Consider the following 24785-nt stretch of genomic DNA (forward strand, 5'->3'; position numbering starts at 1 on the left):
CCAGCGGGACTGAAAGGACTGGGGAACACCGGCGGGGCTGAGGGGACTGGGTGTCGCCATCTTTGGCTATGGGCGCCACCATCTTTGTGACAGCCTGATGGTCTATTTGCATATTCCCTCTTTATTAGATAGGATACCTAGAAATTAAAATTAAAAATGGAAATGACAAGTTTGAAATAACAGTTATGGCTTATTCTGTTTTTCAGATGATCACAGTCGTGTTAAACTGCAAAATGCTGAAAATGATTATATTAATGCCAGCTTAGTGGACATAGAAGAGGCACAAAGGAGTTACATCTTAACACAGGCAAGTGGTGTGAGGTTGAGCAAATAACTGACAATGCAGTTTCTGTGATTGTCGACTTTAAAACATAGATAAAAGTATGTTTGACTTCTTTTGGAAGTGAAATGCTATTTCAGTTTCTTCTGTTGCTATGTTATGTAATGAGTTATAGAAATTATGATGTTTTACAACTTTGTATATTTAAGATAAAAGTAAAATTAATTTTAATGTTATATATTCTGTGAAGGAAACATTTTTGATGAAATTCCTCAAGTCAGTTCTTTTCAGGCAAATTATCTTCCTTGCTTTATACTTGATACAAAGCCTTTGTTAATCTCTTATTAACTTTTTCCATTTCTCTTCGTATAATCTGTGTGATATCCAGAGACCCTTTGAAAGCTCTTTGCTCCTCCCCTCTCTGGCATATATGTTTTGAGAGTATGCACACGCCCGAGGTGGTGTCCTGCCCTTGGGCCTTTGTTCAGGGCAGAGGACTGACTAGGAGACCAGAGAGCCTGGTGGTTCCCTTTGGCATTTTTGCCTGATTGCTTCTTGGCACATTGGCCACACCTATATTTCAGTACTTTCTCCCATTCTGAGATAATAGAAATTATTTTGGTTTATCTATACCAGGTAACCTTTATTTATTAAATAATAGACTTAATTAATAGTGATGTCATTTCCTCTAGTTAGTGATTTTTAAATATTCCAAAGATAAGTTGTATATTTATAATATTAAGATTTTTAAAAACTCAATTTGGATCAAGATAATATAAAAAGATGTTAAAATGAATGTAACTGTAAGCCATTAGATTATTTCTAATTCATAGGAACTAAAATTAATTACTTTATTTTGCTTGAAGTAAGACAGTTCCTGTTAATCAAAAAGAAAAGGGGAAACAATCTGTGAAAAAACTGGTAAAGACCATCAACTCACAGTTCAAAGAAAAAGATAAGTTGGTAATGTACATATGAAAAGATCCTCAATATTTCTAGTAAATAGGGAATACAAATTTAAACCAGTAATCAGCTACCACTTTTCACTTGGCAGAACAGCAGAGACTTAAAAGTTTATAATACTCAGTTGTCAAACATGTACATCAATATATATGCCTGGATGTTTGTTGCAATTTAATTTTGATAGCATAGGACCACAAGTAATAGAACTAAAATAATCTATAAGGGTCTGGCCAAATAAATTATACATATACCATTAGTCAGTCTCTGGGAATTATGAATGGAGACTTTTATTTGCCATTTTTCTGCCTTTCTGTAATATTTGAAGTTTTTCTTGTGAGCATTAATGACATTTTTCGATAAACTTAGAGTTAAAAAATTTACTTTCTATTTGGAAAAACTGTAATGTTAAAAAAAAGAAAACAATAATTATCCTAAATCATTTTAAAAATATTTTTTAAATTTTCATGTATTACAGTTAACGTACATTAGTTTCAGGTGTACAACATAGAGATTGGATATTTACATAACTTACAAACTGATCACGCTGATAAGTCTAGTGTCCATCTTTCACCATACATAATTATTAAAAATTACTGACTGCTGTATTTTATATCCTGTGATTGTTTTTATAACTGGAATTTGTACCTCTTTTTTTTTTTTTAGATGTTTAAAGGAAACCTCTTTTTATTTCCTTCTAGGATAATTTTCAGGCCGGAATTAAAGAGTTTCAATTTGAAGAAAAAAGTCTTTGTTTTTCTTTTACACCCAGCAACCTACAGGGTTCCTTCTTCGAATTTTGTACCTCTTAATCTCTTCTTCTTTTCCACCTATCCCCCAAACCTCCTGGCCATCTGACAACCATCAAAATGTTCTCTGTATCTATGGAGTTTGTTTCTGTTTTGTTTTTTAGATTTCACATGTAAGTGAAATCATCTGGCATTTGTCTTTCTATGTCTTATTTAATTTAGCATAATACCCCTTAGGTCCACCCATGTTGTCACATATGGCAAGATTTTATTCCTATTTTTTATAGCTGAGTAATATTCCATTGTATATAGTATCGCATCTTCTTTGTTCATTCGTCTATGGACACTTAGATTGTGTCCATATCTTGGCTATTGTAAATAATGGTGCAGTGAACACAGGAATGCATATATGTTTATGACAGAATTAAATAGCCTTCAGATAAATAACCAGAAGTGTAATTGCTGGGCGTTTCTTTGTCTCTTGTTAATAGTTTTAAAGTCTATTTTGTCTGATACTAGGTATTGGTACCACAGCTGCTCTCCCCCCCCCCCCCACTTTACCCCCCCACATCTTTTTATCCCTTTACTTTCTGTCTGTGTGTCTTTTAATTTGAAATGGGTATTTTTTATTTATTTGTTTATTTTCAATCCTCACCTGAGTATATTTTTTGCATTGATATTTTTAGAGAGAGTGGAAGGGAGGTGGGGAGAGAGAGAAATATCAATGTGAAAGAGACATCAATTGGTTGCCTCCCACCTGTACTGGTACCAGGGCCAGGGATCAACCCATGTGCCCTGACTGGGAATCGAATCTTTTCTAACCAACTGAGCCACACCAACCAGGGATGATTGGGTGTTGTTGTTTTTGTGCTTCCTTACATTCCAAGTCACTTCTCTTCTCCTTTGTAAGTTCTATGAAGACTGAGACTGATCTTGCCCATGTACCTAGTACATTGGAAAGAGAACATACTCAGAAAATATTTCAAAGGATAGAGGAAACTAAAGATGCTAAATGTTTATTATAACCTCAGTTGTTATGACTGTATTGTTGCTTTTTTATCATCTTTTCCTCTGAGTTTTATGAATTTAAAAAACATATACGTATCAGCCCGTTGGTATAAATCTTCATTTCACAGAAGAAAGTTGGTGGTATTGCTGGTAAGAGGGAGAGCTCAGATAAACCTTTATCCCCTTTTAAAACTACTAACAGAATGTGGTGTGTGTGTGTGTGTGTGTGTGTGTGTGTGTGTGTGTGTGTAGGTGCACACTAGGAGTGACTTCATTGGTTGGTTGATTCATCCATTTTTTTAGTTTAAAAAAAAGGTATTTTTTTTCTGGTGATTTACCCATTGCTCTTTTTACCATTTTCAGTGTTCGTGTTTTTTGGTTTTTGTTTTTTTTTTAAGAATTAGATCCAGCAGTAGATAATATATATTGAGTGAGAACAGTATCCTCCAACATTAGGGATTCTTGGGATTCTCATTAGAATTCTAGTATTTTAATAACTTAGAAGCTTAGAGTTTATGAATTCAAATAATAGTTAAGAGCATCTGCTACATCCCAGGGACTATACCTGCCGTACAGATGCTTTCAGTCTGGCACGAGTTGAGTCACCTTGTTTTCCTTGTGGAGCTGAAGCTCCAGGCTGACTTGACCCTCACTCACCACTCTACCACCTGTCGTCTGAGGTTAATGTATGCTGAGTTACTTTAGGTACATTGAAATCTCATTTTTTTTTACCTTCACTTATTTAAAATTAGTCATAATTTGGGCACGATCTTTGATCTCTTATTTGTCCTTTTTTCTGCCCTATGCTACACAATGTGAAGATAATTGGAAGTACGTAATATGATTTTTTTTCCTCATGGCATTATTGTAGTATGTTACCCCTTTTAATTCTATTGAGGTCACACAAGCTATAGTTTTGTAGATGAACAGTTATAGTGGTTTAGGTACTTGGAAATTTCTGCTTTTTCTGGCATTCTTTTTGTAATTAACTTGGGTTGGTTGGTCAGTAGTTGCACAAACTCCCTCTTTTAAAGAAATGTTTTTATTGATTTCAGAGAGGAAGGGAGAGGAGAGAGAGATAGAAACATCAGTGATGGGAGAGATTTATTGATTGGCTGCCTCCTGCATGCCCCCCACTGGGGTTCGAGCCCGCAACCTGGGCATGCCCTTGACTGGAATCGAACCTGAGACCCTTCAGTCCAACACTCTATCCATTGAGCCAAACCGGCTAGGGCTCCTTTAATATTTTTTCAGGGGACCATGGAAGGGAGGAAGGAAAAGAGTGGGAGGGAGGAAGGGAGGGAGGAAGACAGACAGACAGACATGATGTGAGAGAGACACGTCGATTGGTTGCCTCCCGCATATGCCCAGACTGACCAGGGCTGGGGTTTGATCCTACAACCCAGGTATGTGCTGTTGACTAGGAACTGAACCTGTTACCCTTCAGTGCTCAAGATGACACTCTGACCAGTGAGCCACACCAGCCAGACCCAGACCCAGATATATTTTTAAATTCAAGTGGATTTAAAGTTGTCATTTACCAATTATGATCCAATACATTGTTCTCAACCAGAAGCATACTATAAGGAGTTTTCCTCAAGCCTTACTCCATCACCTTTCTCTTAATCTACTTTTTCTTCCCTGTTCTTACAGGGTCCACTTCCTAATACAGGTTGTCATTTCTGGCTCATGGTTTGGCAGCAAAAGACGAAAGCAGTTGTGATGCTAAACCGAGTTGTAGAGAAAGAATCGGTGAGTAATAATTAATATTTACAGCTTAGTGTCCTGCTTGTGATCATTAACTTATAAATGTTTTCATATTTCTTTTGTGATATTCATTCATAACTTTTGGGCTTTAATTGCTAAAAGGTGGTGTTTCTTATCCAAAGAACTAAAGTATGCTTTTCCTTTTTTACCTTAAATATTTAAGTAACAATTGCAGACTACAACCCTCAAAGATATAAATATAATGGAACAAATACTAACTAGGAGTAGACATAAAACTTTTGAACACCTAGGCTTTAGTAGAATCTTTACAATTTATTATCATAAAAAATCTTGGAAGTTTTAGAAAAGATTAAAGTGATGAGACTTTTAAAATCTTTATAGATTATTATTGGCTCTTAAGTCATGAGATAGTAAGTGGGAAAGTTTTGAAATTTGAATTACAATCTAAACACAATGCTAATCACTGCTATAACGTAGCTTAAGTCTTTTAACTGCAGCTTTAGATTGATTTTCTGTCAACTCAGCACATTGGAAAGTATTATCATTAAGGTCTCTTTCAGCCTTAAGATCTTGAACTATTCTACTTCAGATTCCTGGTTCTTATTGTTATCTAAATTTATAGTTGCTGGTTTTCTATGGTGGTGAAAATTTTTCCAATTTATCTCTGAAGTGGCATTGACATACCAGAATGTCCAACAATCAGTTACAGTGATTTTTCATGGTTTCCAATATGATTTAAAAATTAAGTCATGATGGCATTGTCAGTTTAAACAGCTTGAGCAGCATTGCAAACTAGATGCTTTATTAGTTTTAGCCCTCATAATACGAGGGCTATTTGATGTTTATTTTAATCTGATGTTTAAACTTTGGTGTATTATTACTGTATAAATAAGATTGCCACCAAAAATTGGAGATCATATTTATGGTGGTTGGATCTAGACACTTAAGAGGATTCATGTTTAATTATTTGGGGGATAATTACTTCATAGGTGGTGATGTGTTATTTATCAAGAGGTCTATAATGTCTGATTATCTTTCTTTTTATGATGTTAGCAGCCATTGTTGTTCAATCCTTAGTTCCTTCGTTTAGGGGGTTACAAAATAGTGATACTACAATTTTATCATTCCTTTTTGAGTTTATGTTGAAATACTTATATTAAAAAATTTTTTTTCGCCGAAACCGGTTTGGCTCAGTGGATGGAGCGTCGGCCTGCGGACTGAAGGGTCCCAGGTTTGATTCCGGTCGGGGGCATGTACCTGGGTTGCGGGCACATCCCCAGTAGGAGATGTGCAGGAGGCAGCTGATCGATGTTTCTCTCTCTTCGATGTTTCTGGCTCTCTGTCTCTCTCCCTTCCTCTCTGTAAAAAAATCAATGAAATATATTTAAAAAAAATTTTTTTTTATTCTAGTTACTTGACCACCTTTATAGAGAAAAAGCAGTTTGTTTTTTTTAAAATATATTTTATTGATTTTTTTACAGAAAGGAAGGTTGAGAGATAGAGAGTTAGAAACATCGATGAGAGAGAAACATCGATCAGCCGCCTCCTGCACATCTCCCACTGGGGATGTGCCCGCAGCCCAGGTACATGCCCTTGACCGGAATCGAACCTGGGACCTTTCAGTCCGCAAGCCGACGCTCTATCCACTGAGCCAAACCGGTTTTGGCGAAAAAGCAGTTTTTAAAACAGTTGATTCCCTAGTGTCTTCAACAGGTGACTAGTTAGGGTTCTTTTAGTCTTAGGGAGGGGCATATCAATTATTATGAACTCATGGATTAAAAAATATTTTATTAATTTCATTTTACTTGAAGAGATTACTGCTACTTCTTCAAGTTGGGCCCTGCGTCCTTTTAAAACAAACCTAAGAGCCCTAACTGGTTTGGCTCAGTGGATAGAGCATTGGCCTGTGGACTGAAGGGTTCCAGGTTCGATTCCGGTCAAGGGCATGTGCCTTAGTTGCAGGCACATCCCCATCAGGGGTGTGCAGGAGGCAGCTGATCGATGTTTCTCTCTCATCGATGTTTCTAACTCCCTATCCCTCTCCTTTCCTCTCTGTAAAAAATCAATAAAATATATTTAAAAAAAATAAATAAATAAAACAAACCTAAGAGTCCTAAATAGCCTTCTTGCTATCTGGAATAACTACATACTGAAGGCTCATCTTAACTCTTTTCCAGGGAATCAGGCATTTCTTTTTTTAAATATAATGTGTTTTTATTGATTTTTAGAGAGAGAGAGAGAGAGGGATAGAGAGATAGAAACATCGATGAGAGAAACATCATCCATTGGCTGCCTCCTGCACGCCCCCTACTGGGGATTGAGCCCGAAACCCCAGCACGTGCCCTGATCGGGAATCCACCCACTGACCTTTTGGTTCCTGGGTCCCCACGCAATCACCGAGCCACAGCGGCCAGGCTCAGGCATGTCTTTAAGGAGCCTTGCTACTGGGTTGGTCATTGTTTTTAAAGCTTTTCAGTGAACAGAGCCAGAGAAAAAAATACGTTTGTATGTTAAGATAATAATACCTCAGGAGTTCATACTGATATTTCCAAAATTAAATTTAGGAATATAGGGGTTGGCTTAATTTGTTCTACTTTATATGTGTTACCTTCCATTCTGGTTCTCAAAAGACACTAGGGATGTAGAATATTTTATTTTATTTTTTTTAAATATATTTTATTGATTTTTTTACAGAGAGGAAGGGAGAGAGATAGTTAGAAACATCGATGAGAGAGGAACATCGATCAGCTGCCTCCTGCACACTCCCCACTGTAGATGTGCCCGCAACCCAGGTACATGCCCTTGACCGGAATCGAACCCGGGACCCTCCAGTCCGCAGGCCGACGCTCTATCCACTGAGCCAAACCGGTTTCGGCGGGATGTAGAATATTTTATAACGACTCATTTACTTTGTCCCAAATTTCACACAAATATTAGTCCTAAAAACAGTACCAACTCCATCACCAAAATAATTCCTGAAAAATGTTTAAAAGTTTTTTTCTCCATTCTTTCTGTGTGTGTGTGTTATGTTTTACCTATGTTGTCAGAGTATATAGCATACTAGAGTCTCTCTTATATCCCTTTAGAAATCTTAGTTCTCCCATCCAAGTAATAACCAGGTCCGACCCTGCTTAGCTTCCGAGATCAGACAAGATCTGGCGTGTTCAGCGTGGTATGGCCATAGACTAGAAATCTTAGTTCTACATGTAAATGTGTATTTAATATTCATCACCAGTTTTTGTTACTGTCTTTCCAGTTGTTCTGTCTATAGTCATTTTCTGGTGGATCCTAAGGAAGGACTCACAGGCATTATATTATAGTCCCTGATTTCTTACATGTTGACAACAGTTTACCTGCTGTCATAATACTTAAAAGACAGTTTGGCAAGACATGAACTCCTTTTTACATTAGCTTTTCTTTGAGCAACTTAAATATATTACTTCATTTCTTTCTGGCATTCAAATTACTTTCAAAGTCAAATGGAAATCTTACTGTTTTTCCTTTATAAGTCACTTTTTTTTTAACCTAGGTTACCCAAGGGATTTTTTTCTCCACATTCTATTAATTGTACCTAAATATGTCTTATGATGGGCATTCTGGGTTAGTTTCTCCAGGTGCATAGTGTACTCTTTCATTATGTGAATTGAAATATTTTTTTCTCTTTTTAAAGAAAAATTTATTGAACCACACTTTTATTATTTATTCTCTTGCTTGCTTTGGTGTTCTTTGGGTCCTCCTATTATATATGTGTTAGGTTTTCTTTGCCCATTTTTTATATTTCTCACAATGTCTCTCTAATTCTATTTGTCACTTCATTTCTTTTTTAATTTTATTTTAATTTTCTTCTTTTCCTCTTAAGAAATGATCTCTTTTATTTATTCATGTCTCTGTTCCTCTTAGTTTAATTAATCTTCTTTTCTAAAATGATGTGGTTTATTAATGAAATGACTAACCTTGCCTCAGCCTACTGGCTTCATAATTTGGCTTTTGGGAAGATGCTTTTACTGTCACAAACCTAATTTCATATTAGTAGTTCTGCCAAAAGGTAATAACTCTAGGTAAAGGTGGGTTACCTTTTGATACTCTTGTCTGACTTAATTTTAGTAAGTAAATATGTAGTGTTATTTCTAGATGTGTAGCATTTAGTAGTAGATTCATATATATTTATGGAACCTACTTATAAAGTAGAGCCTTTTCAATATTGTTTGAATACAAGATTCTTCTAAGTGTTTGGTACTTTTGGAAACATAAAGGGAATTGCCAGTATGATGTTACTCTATGTTTTTATGCTTTTGAAATGACAGCTTCATTTTTATTTTACGAGTATGATACCTTTTATGACTTTTATATATGTTATAGGAACATTTTACAAACCTGCCCTTATAAAATGCCCATCAGATTAAAATAAACATCAAATATAGTGTTACTATTCTTAGATTTGGATTGTTGAAAAAAATAGTATCTATGTATGTGATTTGTTTTTACCCCCAACTTTTTATGGTTTTATAATGTCTATATTCTAAATATATTTATATACATATTCTTAAATTTAGGTTAAATGTGCACAGTACTGGCCAACAAAAGACGACCGGGAGATGCTGTTTAAAGAAACAGGATTCAGTGTGAAGTTCTTGTCAGAAGATGTGAAGTCATATTATACAGTACATCTACTGCAGTTAGAAAATATCAATGTAAGACTTTTCATGCCCCAAAGTTATATGAAGATTTAAAGAATTATTCTTTATTAGATTTTTTAAAAATTATAATTGGCACAATATTACATTAGTTTCAGATGTTCTTTGTTATTAGATTTGAAGTTTGGAGTAGCACATTTTTATCATAATACTTCCTTTTCTGGACCATTGAGATCAAATGAAGATGTGTATGCGAAGCACCTAATGCAGAATAGGAACCCAATAAACGACAGCTCCTGGTACTTACCACTGTTCAGAGTAGCAAGCTATTTAAAAAAATAACTTACTAGAATGTTGTTAATTTAAGTGATTCACCACACAGAAATTTGGCATTACTGAATTGGGAGAAATGGTGAAATAAATTGAACATATGCTCTTAAGAGTGTATACTTGGATTTTTTCCAGAAATATAAGAATTGTTCTCTGGTACTTGGTTGAGATACATGTAAATGGTGGATTGTGAGCCTGCTGTTGTCAAGCTGGGGATCAAGACCTTTCTCTTCTTTTCCCACTTGCCTCTTTTACCTTCTTTGTATTGTAATTAGAATATCTAGAAAATATGAAATGAGAGTGATTCTGAAATGCAATTAGAAACTAAGAAAACTAGAAAATAGGAAAATGTTTGCTTGCCATAAATGACTTTAAGAATGTATCTAGTGCAAACAAAACAAAACAAAAAGGAATGTATCTAGTCTATAATATGAGATACTCTTTTAGTTAACCATTAAGTAGATTAATTAACATGATTATTAACAAAAAAGGCTTTACAGAGAACAAGGGATATACATAAAAGTATTTTCTAGATACCTACAAATATTTCTATGGTTGATCTCTTGAATACCTCGTTTTATTTTATACTCTAAGCACAGGTACTTAGAGTACTATGTACTTAAGGCCCAGGTCCAGCTTTCCATGACATCCATAACTAAGCTTATTATGTGATCTCTTTAGGTCCTCTAAGAAGGCTCAGGGTTGGGAATTATAAGGCTTAGACTTGTAAATTTTTAAATTTCCCTTACTGTATTTATTCTGCACCAACTGTTTCATTTACATATGTCTTAAGCTCTTTGATACTGGATTGTACAATGCTATTCCCAGAAACAGAGCTGCATTTCCATAAACTTCTCATGGTTCTCTGAATCATCTTCTTTTGGTATTTATCCCAGGTACTTCATCTCTATGTCATTAAAATGAAGAAGGGCATAGATGTTTTTCCCTGTTTCTGAAACCTAATTGAAAACTGATTATATCTCAAATAATAAAACAGTGACTTTTGTGTTTTGTTTATGAGTTTACAAAGCACTTTCACATATCATTTGACCCACAGTGTTCCTGGAATGTGGATAGAGTAAATATTTGTAATATCCCTTTACTTCATATTTTCTTTAAAAACCAACAAACACTAAAATCTGTTAGGTTATAGGATTTCCCCCCACACTCCTATAGACAGACTACTCAGCTAATAAATGACAGACCAGAACTCAAATTCAGAACTCCTGTATTCTAATGACATGGGGTTAAGTCTTTTGAAAAAGACTTTGTAGAAAAAGAAAGTTCTTGGTTCTAAAGCATCTTTCTAAAGTTGAGGTTACCATGTGAGCTGACCAACCACTCTGTTTTAGTTGCTAGCAACTGCACGATTTCTTATTGGCCTAGGTTCAGTCTACCATAATTAAATAGCAACAATTTGTTTATATTCTAGTTTAAGATCTTTAGTAAGAACTAGGAATGTTAGAAGAATAAAGTAGCATTTCAGTGTGAGAGGTAGAATTGCATTTGGTTAGATATTTAGACTCTGGAACCAAATTGCCCGAGTTTAAGTCCCAGCTCACCGCTCTTGGTTGTGTGATTGGTCTCATTACTTAACTTCTGTGCCTCAGTTTTCTCATCTACAGAGTGAGGATAATGATGTACCTATCTCATGGGGTCATTAAGTATCAAGTGAGTTAATACCATAATAATGTCGAAGACTCAGTGCAGGATCCATAGTTATTAATAGTTGCCCATACCTTTTTCCTTTGAAATACTAATGAATTGCAAAGGACTGTGGAGTAGTGGTAATTGAAAACAGGTTGAGGGAGAAAGAAATAATGAGGGAGGGATGAAGTAGGGCAGTGATGGCGAATCTATGACACGTGTGTCAGAGGTGACACGCGAACTCATTTTTTTGGTTGATTTTTCTTTGTTAAATGGCGTTTAAATATATAAAATAAATATCAAAAATATAAGTCTTTGTTTTACTATGGTTGCAAATATCAAAAAATTTCTATGTGACACGGCACCAGAGTTAAGTTAGCGTTTTTCAAAATGCTGACACACCGAGCTCAAAAGGTTTGCCATCACTGAAGTAGGGGAGGATAGCCAACCTCACCTGCAGATCTTTTTTTTTCTTTTTAAGCTTTATTGTTGAAAGTATTACATATGTCCCCTTTCCCCCCACATTGACCCCCTCTAGCCCACCTTTGTCCTGCCCCACCCCCCACGCCAGTTCCCCTTACAGATCTTCCTTGATAATCCCTGAGCTTCAGAGAACCAGTTGGCTTCTAAAGGAGTGTGGCTTGTATCTATTAACAGATCCAGGGCCAAAAGCAGCCTGTGCAGGCCCTGCTCTTTTACAGAGCTCTTGTCTTAATGGAGCAGTAAAGCTACATACCAGCAGTTTTCTCCAGTGTCTTGATTATAGCTAAGAATCTGAACTTTGGCCCCGAATGAAGAGATTCAATCTCTGCTTTTAAAGTGGCCCTGTGGCTTAAGCTGTGAAGATATTTTTTGAGGGGCTTTTAAAATACAAGGTCATCAAGAGTACTTACTTGTTTTTTAGGTGTTTTTTTAGTTGCCTTTCACTATTTTCCATAATACTGTTGGCCAGCTATATGTTTACCAAGTTTCAGGAATACTGTTGTAATGCCAACAGCTGGCCTTCTGTTTCTCTGTTCCTGTAGATTTGCCCAAAACAGATGAGTGTCTAAGTATTATGAAGTTTAGCTGGGATTTGAGTTAAAACAGCATAAAGGGTTATCCCACCTGGAATGTCCTCTCTTCTCTGCCTATTTGTAGCCTTCAAGCGCTATCACTTGTGTCCCATTTCTTTCTTAGATCTCATATCTGTGATGTATTTATTTCTAACAGCTACAGGCTTCTCTCCATAATTTAAGTTTTACCATTGTACTGGCTTGTTCACTATTTTTATATGTGTATTGTGTATTTTGACTCCATATAACAAGGTTTTCCACTCCTCATGGGCACGGTCCTTACCTGTTCCCTTTGAACTTCCTTTTGGCATTGCACTGAGTACATTTTTCACCATACTACCCCTGAGTGGTTATTCTCAAACGCAGGCATGATCCTGTCACCATGCTCTAAAATCCTCCATGGGCGATGCAGAAGCCTATGACCCAGCCAGTCCGGTCCTTGCCTCCTGGTCTAATCTCCTCAGGCACTCCGGATTTGTTCTTGCTAAGACTTACACTTCCAAGTAGGCTTTTCGTTGGGGCCCATGCCCCTGAGTATTGCTTTTTTCTTTGCTTAGAATGAAAACCTCATACCCTAACTATTCATGTCACTCTCCTCCCCTTTGGATCTGGTGAGTTCTAGTAATCTTTCAAACTAAATCAAAGTAACTAAATATTTAACATGGACAATATTAATCTCCTGGCAAAAATAATGAGAGACTAAAGTAAGGCAGTGACAATGAGGGTACAGATTTGAGAAGTCTAGTATTTAGGAGCTAGGGTTAACAAACTGCAATATTCTTTGAGTGCAGAGGAAATAATAAGTGACGAGATTGAAAATGTGGAGAGTTTACAATTGATTAGAGCTTATTAGGGGCTACAATAAAGGTAATTAATGAGTATAATAGTTTCAGAAATAGTTTATGTTAAGCATTTATCAAGCATATGTTAGGCACTTTGCATTAGTCGTTTCAATTATTCCTCACAATAGCCTTCTAAGGTAAGTACTCTCGTTAACCCCATTTATAGTCGACAAAATTGGGGATTAGGAAAGCCTTTTAGAATCATAATCTTGGTACCTCCTATATATGCTTAAAGTATAAAAATTATTAGGCTTGGAACCATAGAGCTGTATAGATTTATACTAATTAGAAAATATGTAATATTATGTATATTGATGATAAAAAATAATAATTAACTTGAATGACTTTAGATGGCATGCTCTTAAATTATCATTGCCTTAAGCCTGTCAGCTCCTCATTGTCTCAGACCTACTCAACTCTAGATTGTCTTTCTGGTCTCCATATACAGGGTGGGGCAGACATAGGTTTACAGTTGTGACTATGCAAAATACAGAGTTTACTTTTATGTTATTTATTAATTATTGTATTTTTCATAGAAATAACTGTAAGCCTACTTTTGCCCCCCCTTAATGAGTTTGAGATCCTTATTCAAAGACTTTAAATTTAGAATTCTCCTTCAAAAAATGTAAATGAGATTTTTGCCTTAAAAAGAATAGTGACCCACTGACATTTTTATGTAGAGTTAGTACACATAATGCAACATTTTACAGAGAAAATTTAGCAGGCATGTACAGAGCAGCTAGAGATGCGGATAGCTATGCAGTGGTGGATGCAAACCAGGTATATGTGGGTGTGAGGTACAAAAGTGGGAAAGGGGTGGGAGAGATGGACTGGGCATCACTGAAGAAAAACGGATGTGATGTGGTGACTTAGGAGAAGGAGAGAGTGCTTCCACAGTTTTGAAATAAGGATTTGTCACATATTCTAAAGTTGAAATGTAGAGCTTGTTTGGAATAAAGATTCATTTTGTTTAGCTCTATCCTTTGGCAAACCTTTCCCCCACACACACATGAAAAAGAGGGAAAGGGGGTCCAATTATGCATATAAACATTTTTTTTTTATACCACAGAGTAAGCATAAGTCTCATTGCTTTATGTGGTCTTTTGGGACTTACATGGTTTTGTGAGTTGTGTTTTTTTAATCTTTTTTTTTCAGTAGGATTAAATTAAAGAAATTTTTTAGTATAGTTTGGTAGAGAAGAAAAAGACCAATTTTTCAAAAATCTATTAGTGGAGAAGACTGTATTATACAAATAGTTGCGAGCATTTCTGGGAACTGGCTTTGAGTATCTCAGACAGCATGACCTGAATTTGGAAAAACACACACACACAAGGGACCACTAGTCTTGAGCCAAAATCATACAAGCAAAGAAAAAGCAAGCAGTCACTTAGGATTGTGAGGTAACCATAGGTATTGAGCCAGGAGATGATGCAATAACTGAACATATAACCACATAGGAACACTGGGCCACACTCTAAGGAGCACAGCTTATATGCAAGCAGGGTCCTGGGGCTACCTCCCCAAGACCTGGGGTATCCAACAGGTTCATACCATACCTGGTTTATGCTCACATGGACCAAGTCTGGCTCTGTTGTGCATGGTTAGCACTGTATGGTGGCTGATGACCACAGCAGGTGGTTGTCAGGTTGTTACCTGTCCATTTATGACTTTGTAAAAACCTTCTTAATTTGAATGTTTTAAGTACCTTTCTTTGATACAGTAAATTTAATTCCCTCTTTCATATACAGTAAGATACTATCTTTTTAGTATACATTTCTGAGTTTTGACAATGCATTTAGTTGTGTACCATCAACATCCCTCTCCAAATTTTATCATGCCTGTGTACAGTCAGCCCTACCCCCCACCCCCCACTCCCAGCTCCTTGAATCCACTGGGCTGCTTCTATTGCTATAATTTTGCCTTTTCCAGACTATCATATGCGTGGAATCCTACAGTATGTATCTTTTACAGCCTGGCTTCCTTCTCGTTCCATACTTTGGAAATGTTTTGAAGTATAGTAACCACAATGATCATTTTTATTAGTAATAGGGAGATCTTCTAGTACCTTAGTATATTAATCTGTGCAGGATCATGATATATTTGGAATTATGAAAGCTGGATATAAAATTAGTCACTAACACTATATACTGAGCCTTTTTTAAATATATTTTTAAATTTCTACACTGTTTTATCAGTTCTATACCTAACTGATATAACTTAGTCTGGGACTTAGGACTCTTAATTTCTACTGAAAAAGGGGAAATTTTATTACTTTTTTAATGAAAACTGACTTTAGTTTTGAAAATTTATATTGAAAGCAGGATGCTATTATAATAATAATAATGTTTAGCTGTTAACCATTAAAAATATCATGATTTTTTATGTTGCTTCTATGGCTTCTACCAAAAACATAATAAAACTGAAAAATTGTGCAAAGACATGTTAGAGGATTATTGCTTCGTTTACAGAAATGAAAAGTACAAGGCACATAAGTGCTTCTTGGGGCAAAAGGCAATTGGCAAAAGCTAAGGAACATTTTCATAATGAGTTATTCAGAAATATAAGATCATCAGGAATATCCAGGAAGTGATAGTGAATGCCAGGCAGGCATTAAGAGACAGGAAACATTAAGCATGTTGGTAAACCATTTTAGCATATCAGCAAAGGCATATAAACAGTTTTAGGACTGGAGATTATTACCATAGGGAAAAGCAGCAATTAAGAGAGCAATTTCTATTAAAAAAATGTAGAGGTTTTTAAAAAAATTCTTAAGTTGTTCCTCTGTGCCTTTGTAGCAGAATCTAAAAGATAACTCATAGAATGGAAAAAGATTATATCTAAAAAAAATTGGAATTCCTAAAAGGGAAACCATTAAAACATATAAAATTATACTAGTAGACATTTTTAAAAATAGGGGGAAAAAAGAATCCACTCATCATCATGTATGAATTAAAGAAAATAATACACAACATATATGGTACAGGTTAGTGGTTAAGAACTCAAATGCTGCACCAGATTGCATCTTTAAATTCTGGCTCTGCCAATTTCTAAATGTGTGATGTTGAAGAAATCACTCAACCTTTCAGCTCTGTTTTCTCATCTATAAAATGGTTTTTAAAAGGATTGTTGTATGCTCAATACATAAAATACTTAGAATATACCTGTAAAATAATGTGCTAGCTATTATTAAAATATTCTAAAGAAAATTTTCCCAAACTTGTGTAAATTATTATCAAAAACCAAAGGAAAAATCAGGTACCAAAAGTCCATAGGATTAAAAGCATTACACAAAACACAACCTTTCTGAAGTAATTTTTTAAAAGAAAAAAGAACTAACTTTTCCCTTTGATTTTTACCTTTCAGAGTGGTGAAACCAGAACAATATCTCACTTTCATTATACTACCTGGCCAGATTTTGGAGTCCCTGAATCACCAGCTTCATTTCTCAATTTCTTATGTAAAGTGAGAGAATCAGGTTCCTTGAGTCCTGAGCATGGGCCTGCAGTGATCCACTGCAGTGCAGGCATTGGGCGGTCAGGCACCTTTTCTCTAGTAGATACGTGTCTTGTTCTGGTAAGTGCCTCTTATGATCTAATTTTAGGCATGTTTACTTTTGTATTGTTTCCATTAGCAGAAATAAGCTCTAATGTCAGTATCCTAGAACTGCGTTTTTCAAATTTAAACTTCTGCCTTTACAAAAAAGCAAAACTAAAAATCTCATGTACACTATTGCAGCTGCACTTACAAGATATAAGAACAGTTGCACCTTAATACATCTATTGATGCATATATATAGTATATTTCATTCAAAAATTGGATTGATGTATCAAAGTGAACTTTGACATGTGTAAAACTCCAGTGTCTATTCTATTAATGGTGACTTTTAAAACTGAATTGTGTTTGTGCCTGTTCCCTGCCAAACATAATTTCAACAACTTTTTTCTTTTTTAGCTGTGGGGAGGTATGGTGGTTATAATACCCTATCAGTAGTCCAGGGCTGATGCAGTGGCCCATCAGTGTCATTGTGGATCTGGGCTCTTCCTGTTTTCCTTCTTCACCATCTCCAGATGGCTGCTGTGCACAGACATGAAGGCGGAAGGGGAGTGGGCAAAAAGCTTTACCCCTGCCACAATCTTCTTTAAAAAAAAAAAAAAGAGCACTAATAATCTCATTGAAACTTTCTTTACATTAAGCCAGAACTGATCATAAATCCTTCCTTAGACCAAACCTGGGCAAGTTAAATGAGTTGACTGTGATTGGTTTGGAATCAATTGTGAATCAGCTAAAGGACCAAAAGTCCTCCATCTACTACTTAAACAGTTGAGGTGGGGAGAGAACAGGTGTCTGGGGAAGGTGGTTTTGTACAGACATGCAACTTTGATGATAACTTATCCTTGTTTCTTCGGAAGAACATAGGACATGCCAAAATTCTTAGCAATTATCCTGTATTTCTTCTCTTTCCTGGACTCTTAACAACAAAAGGCTTGACTAATTTACTTTCTACCTTTCTTGCAGATGGAGAAAGGAGATGATATTAACATTAAACAACTGTTACTGAATATGAGAAAATATCGAATGGGACTTATTCAGACGCCAGATCAACTCAGATTTTCATATATGACTATAATAGAAGGAGCAAAATTTATAAAGGGAGATTCAAATATACAGGTAAGCTTTTTCAGGGAAAAAATAGTACCTGTGTAATATGATTAGCATCATATAACTGCACTCCTTTTAAGCAACTTATAGTCTCCCTTCCAAAAGGCATATTTACATTCATGTGGCAAATCCAGCTGGCCAACTTACAATTGTAAAAATTTAAGCTCACTTCCTCAAATATACCTACCTCAGCCTCATGTGAAATCCTGCCTGTTACTCAAAAGCCCTACTGGGAACAGCATTTCATTAAAGAAAATAAAATTTTCATGTAAGGAGGGTTTAAGCATTTAATCATTAAAATAAACTAGAAAAAAAAATAACCCAGAAAATTTAGGTACTTTTCCTCATTAAAAACTTGATCTGAGATTATAGAATACTTAGTTTATATAATAGATATTTTATTGAGAATTTGAGGCAGTTGATTTTGGAGTGCCTTTTAGTTGAGTGAGTTTGCTGCTCAGAGGCATGGCAAAATGACATTATTGTGTTTTATTTTAATCACCAGCATATTCTCTCTCTCTCTGTCTCTCTCTCTCTCTCTCTCTCTCTCTCACACACACACACACACACACACACACACACACACACACACACACCCTTTGATGAGGGCTTTTCTTGTTGACAGATTCTGAATTTGTTGCATATTCCGGGTTGTGGCCCAATAAGACTTGATTTTTGGCATCTCATTTTTTGACATTGTTGAGTTTTGTCTAGAATAAGGCCAAGTTGCTATAACTAGGTCTTAGTAGAGGACAGAAACTTCAGATATTGACCAACATAAATTCTGGAGACAATTTAATATTTTTTACTGGGTACTTTCTTAAACTATCTGGTGTTTGAAGTTGCTGTGCTTTTTACAGGTAATCATGAGGGTTTATATGATAGTTAATCTAGAGTACCTGGCTTAAGATTCTGACCCTACTATTCATTAGCCGCATAGCATTGGACAAGTTACTTAAACTCTCTCAACGCATCTCATCTATAAAAAGGTTGTAATAAGAACAGTAGTAGTACCTACCTCCTAAGATTCCTGTTAGGATTAAAAACTAGTGTATTTGAAGCATTAGGACAGTAAGTGCTTAGTAAGTATCTTTTGTTTCCTGACTTGCATCTTCTTCAATATAAAAAATCTATTTGGACTTAGTAACAAAAATTTGAAGTAAGGGAAGAAAGAAAAATGATATATAGTCATCTAAAGAGAAAACATCTTACTCTTATGTTCCATTATGGTAGTTTTCACAATTGGCAAAATATTCTTTCTGGATATGGTTTAAGTCCTCTTAGGTCCTTGCTCAGGAGAGTTTAGTTTCACCCTGTTGTTTCTCAAATGAATTTCAGAGACCTCTGTCCTTGAGATCTGCTTTCTTTCTGGCCTCGTCTCACAGGATTCAGCTCAATGTGTTCTCATCTTCTCACCAAATTGTACCAAACTGTATTACTCACTGTCTTCCAAATACAACAAATTATAGAATTTTACATTCTCTAAGTCTTTTGTGAATCTACTACTATAAAACAAAAAGATGCATTAATATACAGCTTAATAAAATAGACACAGAAAAGTTGGAGTGTGGTAAAATGCCCTTTTCTTTTTAATTCCTCTGTTGTATGATAATGAAACTCGTTTATTAATGAATTTTCCAGGATTTTAAAAAATGTAAATATACAAGGATTGTTTTTAACAATGCTGTTTTGTATCAAAGTAACTCCAGGGAGTGCGCATTCCATAAGTTCTATAAAAGTATAGGTTGCATTGTTAATTTCTGTTCAAATCCTGCAACAATAGCTATATAGTTCCTTATTCAGTAGACTTAAGACGCCATCTTTCCATGATAGGATCTTCAAAGGGGGCCACCCCGTCTACACCAAGTCATTTTGTGCCAATGTTGAAGTTATAAATAATCAAAGCCATTCCTCTCCCTTCTGCCTCCTCTACTACTCTGGTTATTGGCAGGAGATGGATGGTTGTCTTATTAGCCCTTGAAAGACTTCAGAGACCATCATCCCCTGTGTTGAGGTTCTACTTACCTTCTCCCTTTTTGGCCTGTATTTTGTCACTGCCTTTATCTTCCAGAGGCCTAGAAATACTCTGCACCTCTTCTTCCTTGTCCTCTCTCTCTAGGGAGGGTGGCAGTAAGGGCAAAGTAGACTAATACTTGCCAGATATGATGCTAGGCCCTTTCACCTGTCATCTTATTAATCACAACAGGCTTTGTGGGTAGGTCATAAAAATGTAATTTTTCTTCATTGTGGTCTAAATCCTGCCCACTCTGAAGTTTATGCATACTAGAGGAGTTTTCCCTAACCTGGTGTGGGCTGGGTACCTGGGGCTGCTAGAATGCCTGGTATGGTCAACCATATTAAAGTCCTTTGGCATCATGGGGACCTCTTTGGAGATCTCACCATCGGTTCTTCATTAGGTTAGATAGTGGCAAGGAATAAGGAGATACTAGATCACATTCAAATGCCATCTTGGTCACTGCTTCTAGGGTTACATATCTGTGGATTAGGAGTCTTACAAAATCTGGCATTGGCTAAAATCTTCTCACCATGAGTAATAATTTAATGAGGTCCTTTTCTATTTATGAGCATTATAGGGTTTTCTTAAATTGACTATAGAATTTCAATTCTTAAGTTCTTTTAATATTAAGAAAAGCCAAAATTTGAGTTTGCATTTGTTTTTTTTCTCTTCCTTATCTAGAAACGGTGGAAAGAACTTTCTAAAGAAGATTTATGTCCTGTTTTTGATCATTCCCCCACCAAACTAATGAATGAAAAATACAATGGGAACAGGATAGGGCTAGAAGAAGAAAAACTGACAGGCGACAGATACACAGGACTGTCCTCTAAAATGCAAGATACTGTGGAGGAGAACAGTGAGAGGTAAGAATAAAAAGATGAGACTGTTTTTTAGAAAGGTCAGTAGATGTGAACTAATGTAGGCCCTTTGTTTATTGAACTAATATAACCACTTATTTATTACCTGAGGGTATTTAAATAGTATATGATTACATCACTGATCTCAAGGAACTTCCCATTCTAATAAGAAGCCAATACTTACAGACAGATACCTGTTGGAAATGTTGAACAAAATACGAATTGAGCATAAAAGTTAATATATATAATTGGATGCTAAAATATATAGCATGGTAGAGAAAATAAATGGTATGAATACCTGCCATTTGTACAATTATGTAGTGTTTGTACTATAGTTATAATGTAATTGGTAATCTGGCTTTTATAAAATTATAAAATATTTAATTGAATGCTAAAGCTTAATTCTATTATTGGAAAAAGAATAAAGTTTTTTAAAAATCTAATATAGTAATAAATTACTTTTTTAAATCTAATATAGTTGTAAAAAAATCCACATCATAACTTAGATATAATCTACATACCATTAAGTTTATTCATTTAAAGTGTACATTTCTATAGATTTAGTATATTTACAGTTGTATAGTCATCACCATAATCTAAATTTTGGAACATTTTCATGGTCCCAATCTCTATAGCTATTTTCTTTTTTTAATTCAAGATATAATTGAGGGCCATGCATTTTATTTGGTTAACATGATTCTTTTTTTTTTAAATATCTTTTTATTGATTTCAGAGAGAGGAAGGGAGAGGGAGAAAGGTAGAAACATCAATGATGAGAAGAGAATCATTGATTGGCTGCCTCCTGCACACCCCCTACTGGAGATCAAGACTGCAAACTGGGCATGTGTCCTGACAGGGAATGGAATGGTGACCTCTCAGTGGATTTTCATCCACTGAACCACACTGGCCTAGCCAGTTAATGTGATTCTTTAGTTTCCTTTAATCTGTTCGCCACTTTTTTTTTTCTTGCTTGACTTTGGTGTTTTTGCAGCTTCTAGACCAGTTCCTTTTTTAAAATATATTTTTATTTATTTCAGAGAGGGAGGGAGAGATAGAAACATCAATGATCAGAGAGAACCACCCATCGGCTGCCTCCCACACGCCCCCGACTGGGGAACGAGCCCACAACCCGGGCATGTGCCCTTGACCGGAATCGAACCCGAGACCCCTCAGTCCGTAGGCCGACGCTCTATCCACTAACCCAAATCAGCTAGGGCAAGACCAGTTCCTTTTAGAATGCTCCTCAATCTGGATTCTTCTGATTGTTTTTCATTATTAGATTCAGGTTAGACATTTTGGTTAGGGAAAGGTTGGCTCTTAATGTCATAGTAGACACTGAAAAGGCATTCAAGATTTTTCATCAAGCTACATGATCAAAGCCATGCTTTAGGAAAATTACTGTGGCGATGTTTAATTTGGAGGCAGGAAGACTGGTTAGTTTTTTGCAGTAATATAGGCAATTGTAACTTACATGTTACCTTTGCTGTTCTTTATGTAGTCCTAGGGTCATTATCTTGGAAATCAAAGAGCTTCCATTGGAACATAAATTCTGTATTAAGCAAATGAAAGCTAGAGATCTGTATGGACAGAGTAATAAGTTGATGGCTTTTATCAAGGGCTTTGTCAAAAATCAAGTATAAACACAAAAGGGGATCAGATGATAGGGGACCCGCTTATCTTTCCACTTCTGGCTGGTTAGCAAAGAAAGAAAGAAAAGAGATCAAAGGACTTGTATGTATGCATATAAGCCTAACCAATGGACAAGACACCAGGGGGGTGAGGGTATGAGTTGGGGGGAAGGGGCAAGGGAGGATAAGGACACATATGTAATACCTTGATCAATAAAGAAAAAAAATAAGAAAGAAAGAAAACTGACAGTCACCAGTTCAAGAAAGAAAGCTCAATGCTTATTATCAGGTCCTACTAAAAGTATTTGTTAATATTTTATATATCATCAGAACACATCTTTGGACCATTTAGAGTACTAAGGCTTTTTATCCCTTTTAGTTGTTTATGTTTTTGAGAATTTTCGTAAGAGTTTATTTGAGCCAAATCTTTTCCTTTTTAAAAAAAATGACAATGTTTGAGTTGAAAAATGTGTGTGTGTGGGAAATGTGGATATTTGAGGTTAAGTCCTCTGTATGAGAGTAATTAAGTCCTGCAAGCACTTCTTATAATTTGTTCATATTTATTCGTAGTGTTCTACGGAAACGAATTCGAGAAGACAGAAAAGCTAACACGGCTCAGAAGGTGCAGCAGATGAAACAGAGGCTAAATGAGACTGAACGAAAAAGAAAAAGGTGGTTATATTGGCAACCTATTTTCACTAAGATGGGGTTTGTGTCAGTCATTTTGGTTGGCGCTTTTGTTGGCTGGACACTGTTTTTTCAGCAGAGTGTCCTATAAATAATACAATTGTGCCCAGCAAGCTTCTGCACTAATAGCTGACAGTGTTGCATTAATCACAAGGATTTTCTGTTAGCGAACTTCTCATATCCCCCAAAATGGAGCAGTAGAATAGACACCAACCAGATAAATAATATATTCAGTCCTCAGCCCAACATCTCAGGGCACTATCCCCAAGTTGTAAACGGTGATCTAAAATAAAGACTCTAATGCCTGTTAAAAACTGGTACATTTTGCAACTGTATTCATACATGTTAAACGTAATATTTCACCTGACCAAATTGAGGAAGATCCTTTATCACAAGGATTTGTTTTTGATGCTACCTGGATTTTAACCTGCACTTGATACAAGCAATAAATATCGTGGTTTTATCTACATTATATTACTGAAAAGAAAATGACCTTTAAATAATGTGTGTAATGTATAATGTACTATTGACATGAACATCAATAATTTATATTCTTAACCATGTCAAGGTAAATATATTTTATAAGTATTTAATCTTACTTTTGTAGTTAAATGTACTTTTTTAGAAAGCTAAATTTGAAAAATTTGTTATAATAAAAAATTGTATGTGGTTCAATTGTACTGGATATTTTCATAAGGAGAAATTTGAGCAGTTAGAACTCTTAGTAAGCATTTTTTTTTTACCATATCTGTGCATTTCTTTTATGTTTTATGGTTTTTCCAATTTTAAAAAGAAAATCAAAGAAACAAAATTTTTCCCTAAAAATATATTTAAAAGGAAATTCTCCTTACTGAATAGTCAGGTAATACAGTTGATCAAGACTTTGTAAAGAAGTTGGTTTCTGTAAAGCCCATTACTTATACCTCTTATTTTTTATGAAGATTTCAATGTAACTACCCTAATTTATAATTGGGGTAAATCATGATTTAGAAAATAAAAATAAGGAGCAGCATTTTACTGCCATGATTTCAGTATACTAGACTGAATTTTGAAATAAATATTTTTAAGTTCTTTCTACTTAAATAAATAGTATGATGATTTACAAACTTTACATTGTCCCTTTAACTTCTTAATGGGTATTTTTTAAAGTGTATTGTTTAATGAATTTAACTGCTGCTGGAATGGCAGTTTTCTTCAAACCCTACATTCCATTAAGTGTTCAACTTATTTAACTTAAACTTTTAATAGTTGTTATACATTTAATTGCTGAAATAATGAAATACCATTATTTTGCTGGTTTTCAAACTGTGCTCATTAGATTTCTAAGGGGTCAACAAGAAGTGGTAGGAAAGACTCCAAGGTATCAACCTTTACTTTCAACCGGACCATCTCTCTCCTTTATTTCTTCTATATACTACGTAAGATTATTGCATGAAGTTTAATTATTTTAAGGGATTAGTTATAATTTAAAAAAACAGTTTGAAAACCATTGACAGATGTTTTGAGTTGATTTGGTAGCCTTCTTGAATGTGTTAATTGTGCTGCAAGTATGAAAGAGGATGTAGGTGGTACTACATATTAAATAAATAAACTTCTGCCTGTGTCCTAATTCAGTATTACTGTGTCCTGTAACCTTTAAATGGAAAGGAGGTAAGAGGGACATTTTCTTATGTCTGTCTGCATTAAATCTGTGTTCAAGCACCA

The 24785-nt window shown here is 35.4% G+C and overlaps 1 protein-coding gene and 1 long non-coding RNA gene across 4 annotated transcripts in view; both read left to right on the top strand.

The window, feature by feature from the left end:
* Nucleotides 1-24785, top strand: part of PTPN2 (protein tyrosine phosphatase, non-receptor type 2) — a 61821-nt gene that overhangs the window by 31154 nt on the left and 5882 nt on the right. For 2 of the 3 annotated variants that reach the window (XM_006763253.2, XM_015563580.1), the window contains exons 3-9: nucleotides 207-307; nucleotides 4651-4749; nucleotides 9279-9416; nucleotides 16597-16806; nucleotides 17749-17901; nucleotides 20591-20772; nucleotides 22965-23066. In XM_006763253.2, coding sequence (XP_006763316.1) covers nucleotides 207-307; nucleotides 4651-4749; nucleotides 9279-9416; nucleotides 16597-16806; nucleotides 17749-17901; nucleotides 20591-20772; nucleotides 22965-23066 — 985 coding nt within the window. The remainder of the gene's footprint in view (nucleotides 1-206; nucleotides 308-4650; nucleotides 4750-9278; nucleotides 9417-16596; nucleotides 16807-17748; nucleotides 17902-20590; nucleotides 20773-22964; nucleotides 23067-24785) is intronic. The other variant, XM_015563581.1, reaches the window with a different exon arrangement.
* On the top strand, nucleotides 323-1980 carry LOC107183002. The gene is made up of 2 exons (XR_001513782.1): nucleotides 323-1243; nucleotides 1942-1980. It is a non-coding gene; the product is annotated as an uncharacterized LOC107183002 (long non-coding RNA).

The sequence above is a fragment of the Myotis davidii genome, unplaced genomic scaffold, assembly GCF_000327345.1.
Source record: "Myotis davidii unplaced genomic scaffold, ASM32734v1 scaffold78, whole genome shotgun sequence".
In the NCBI taxonomy this organism is placed as follows: Eukaryota; Metazoa; Chordata; class Mammalia; order Chiroptera; family Vespertilionidae; genus Myotis; species Myotis davidii.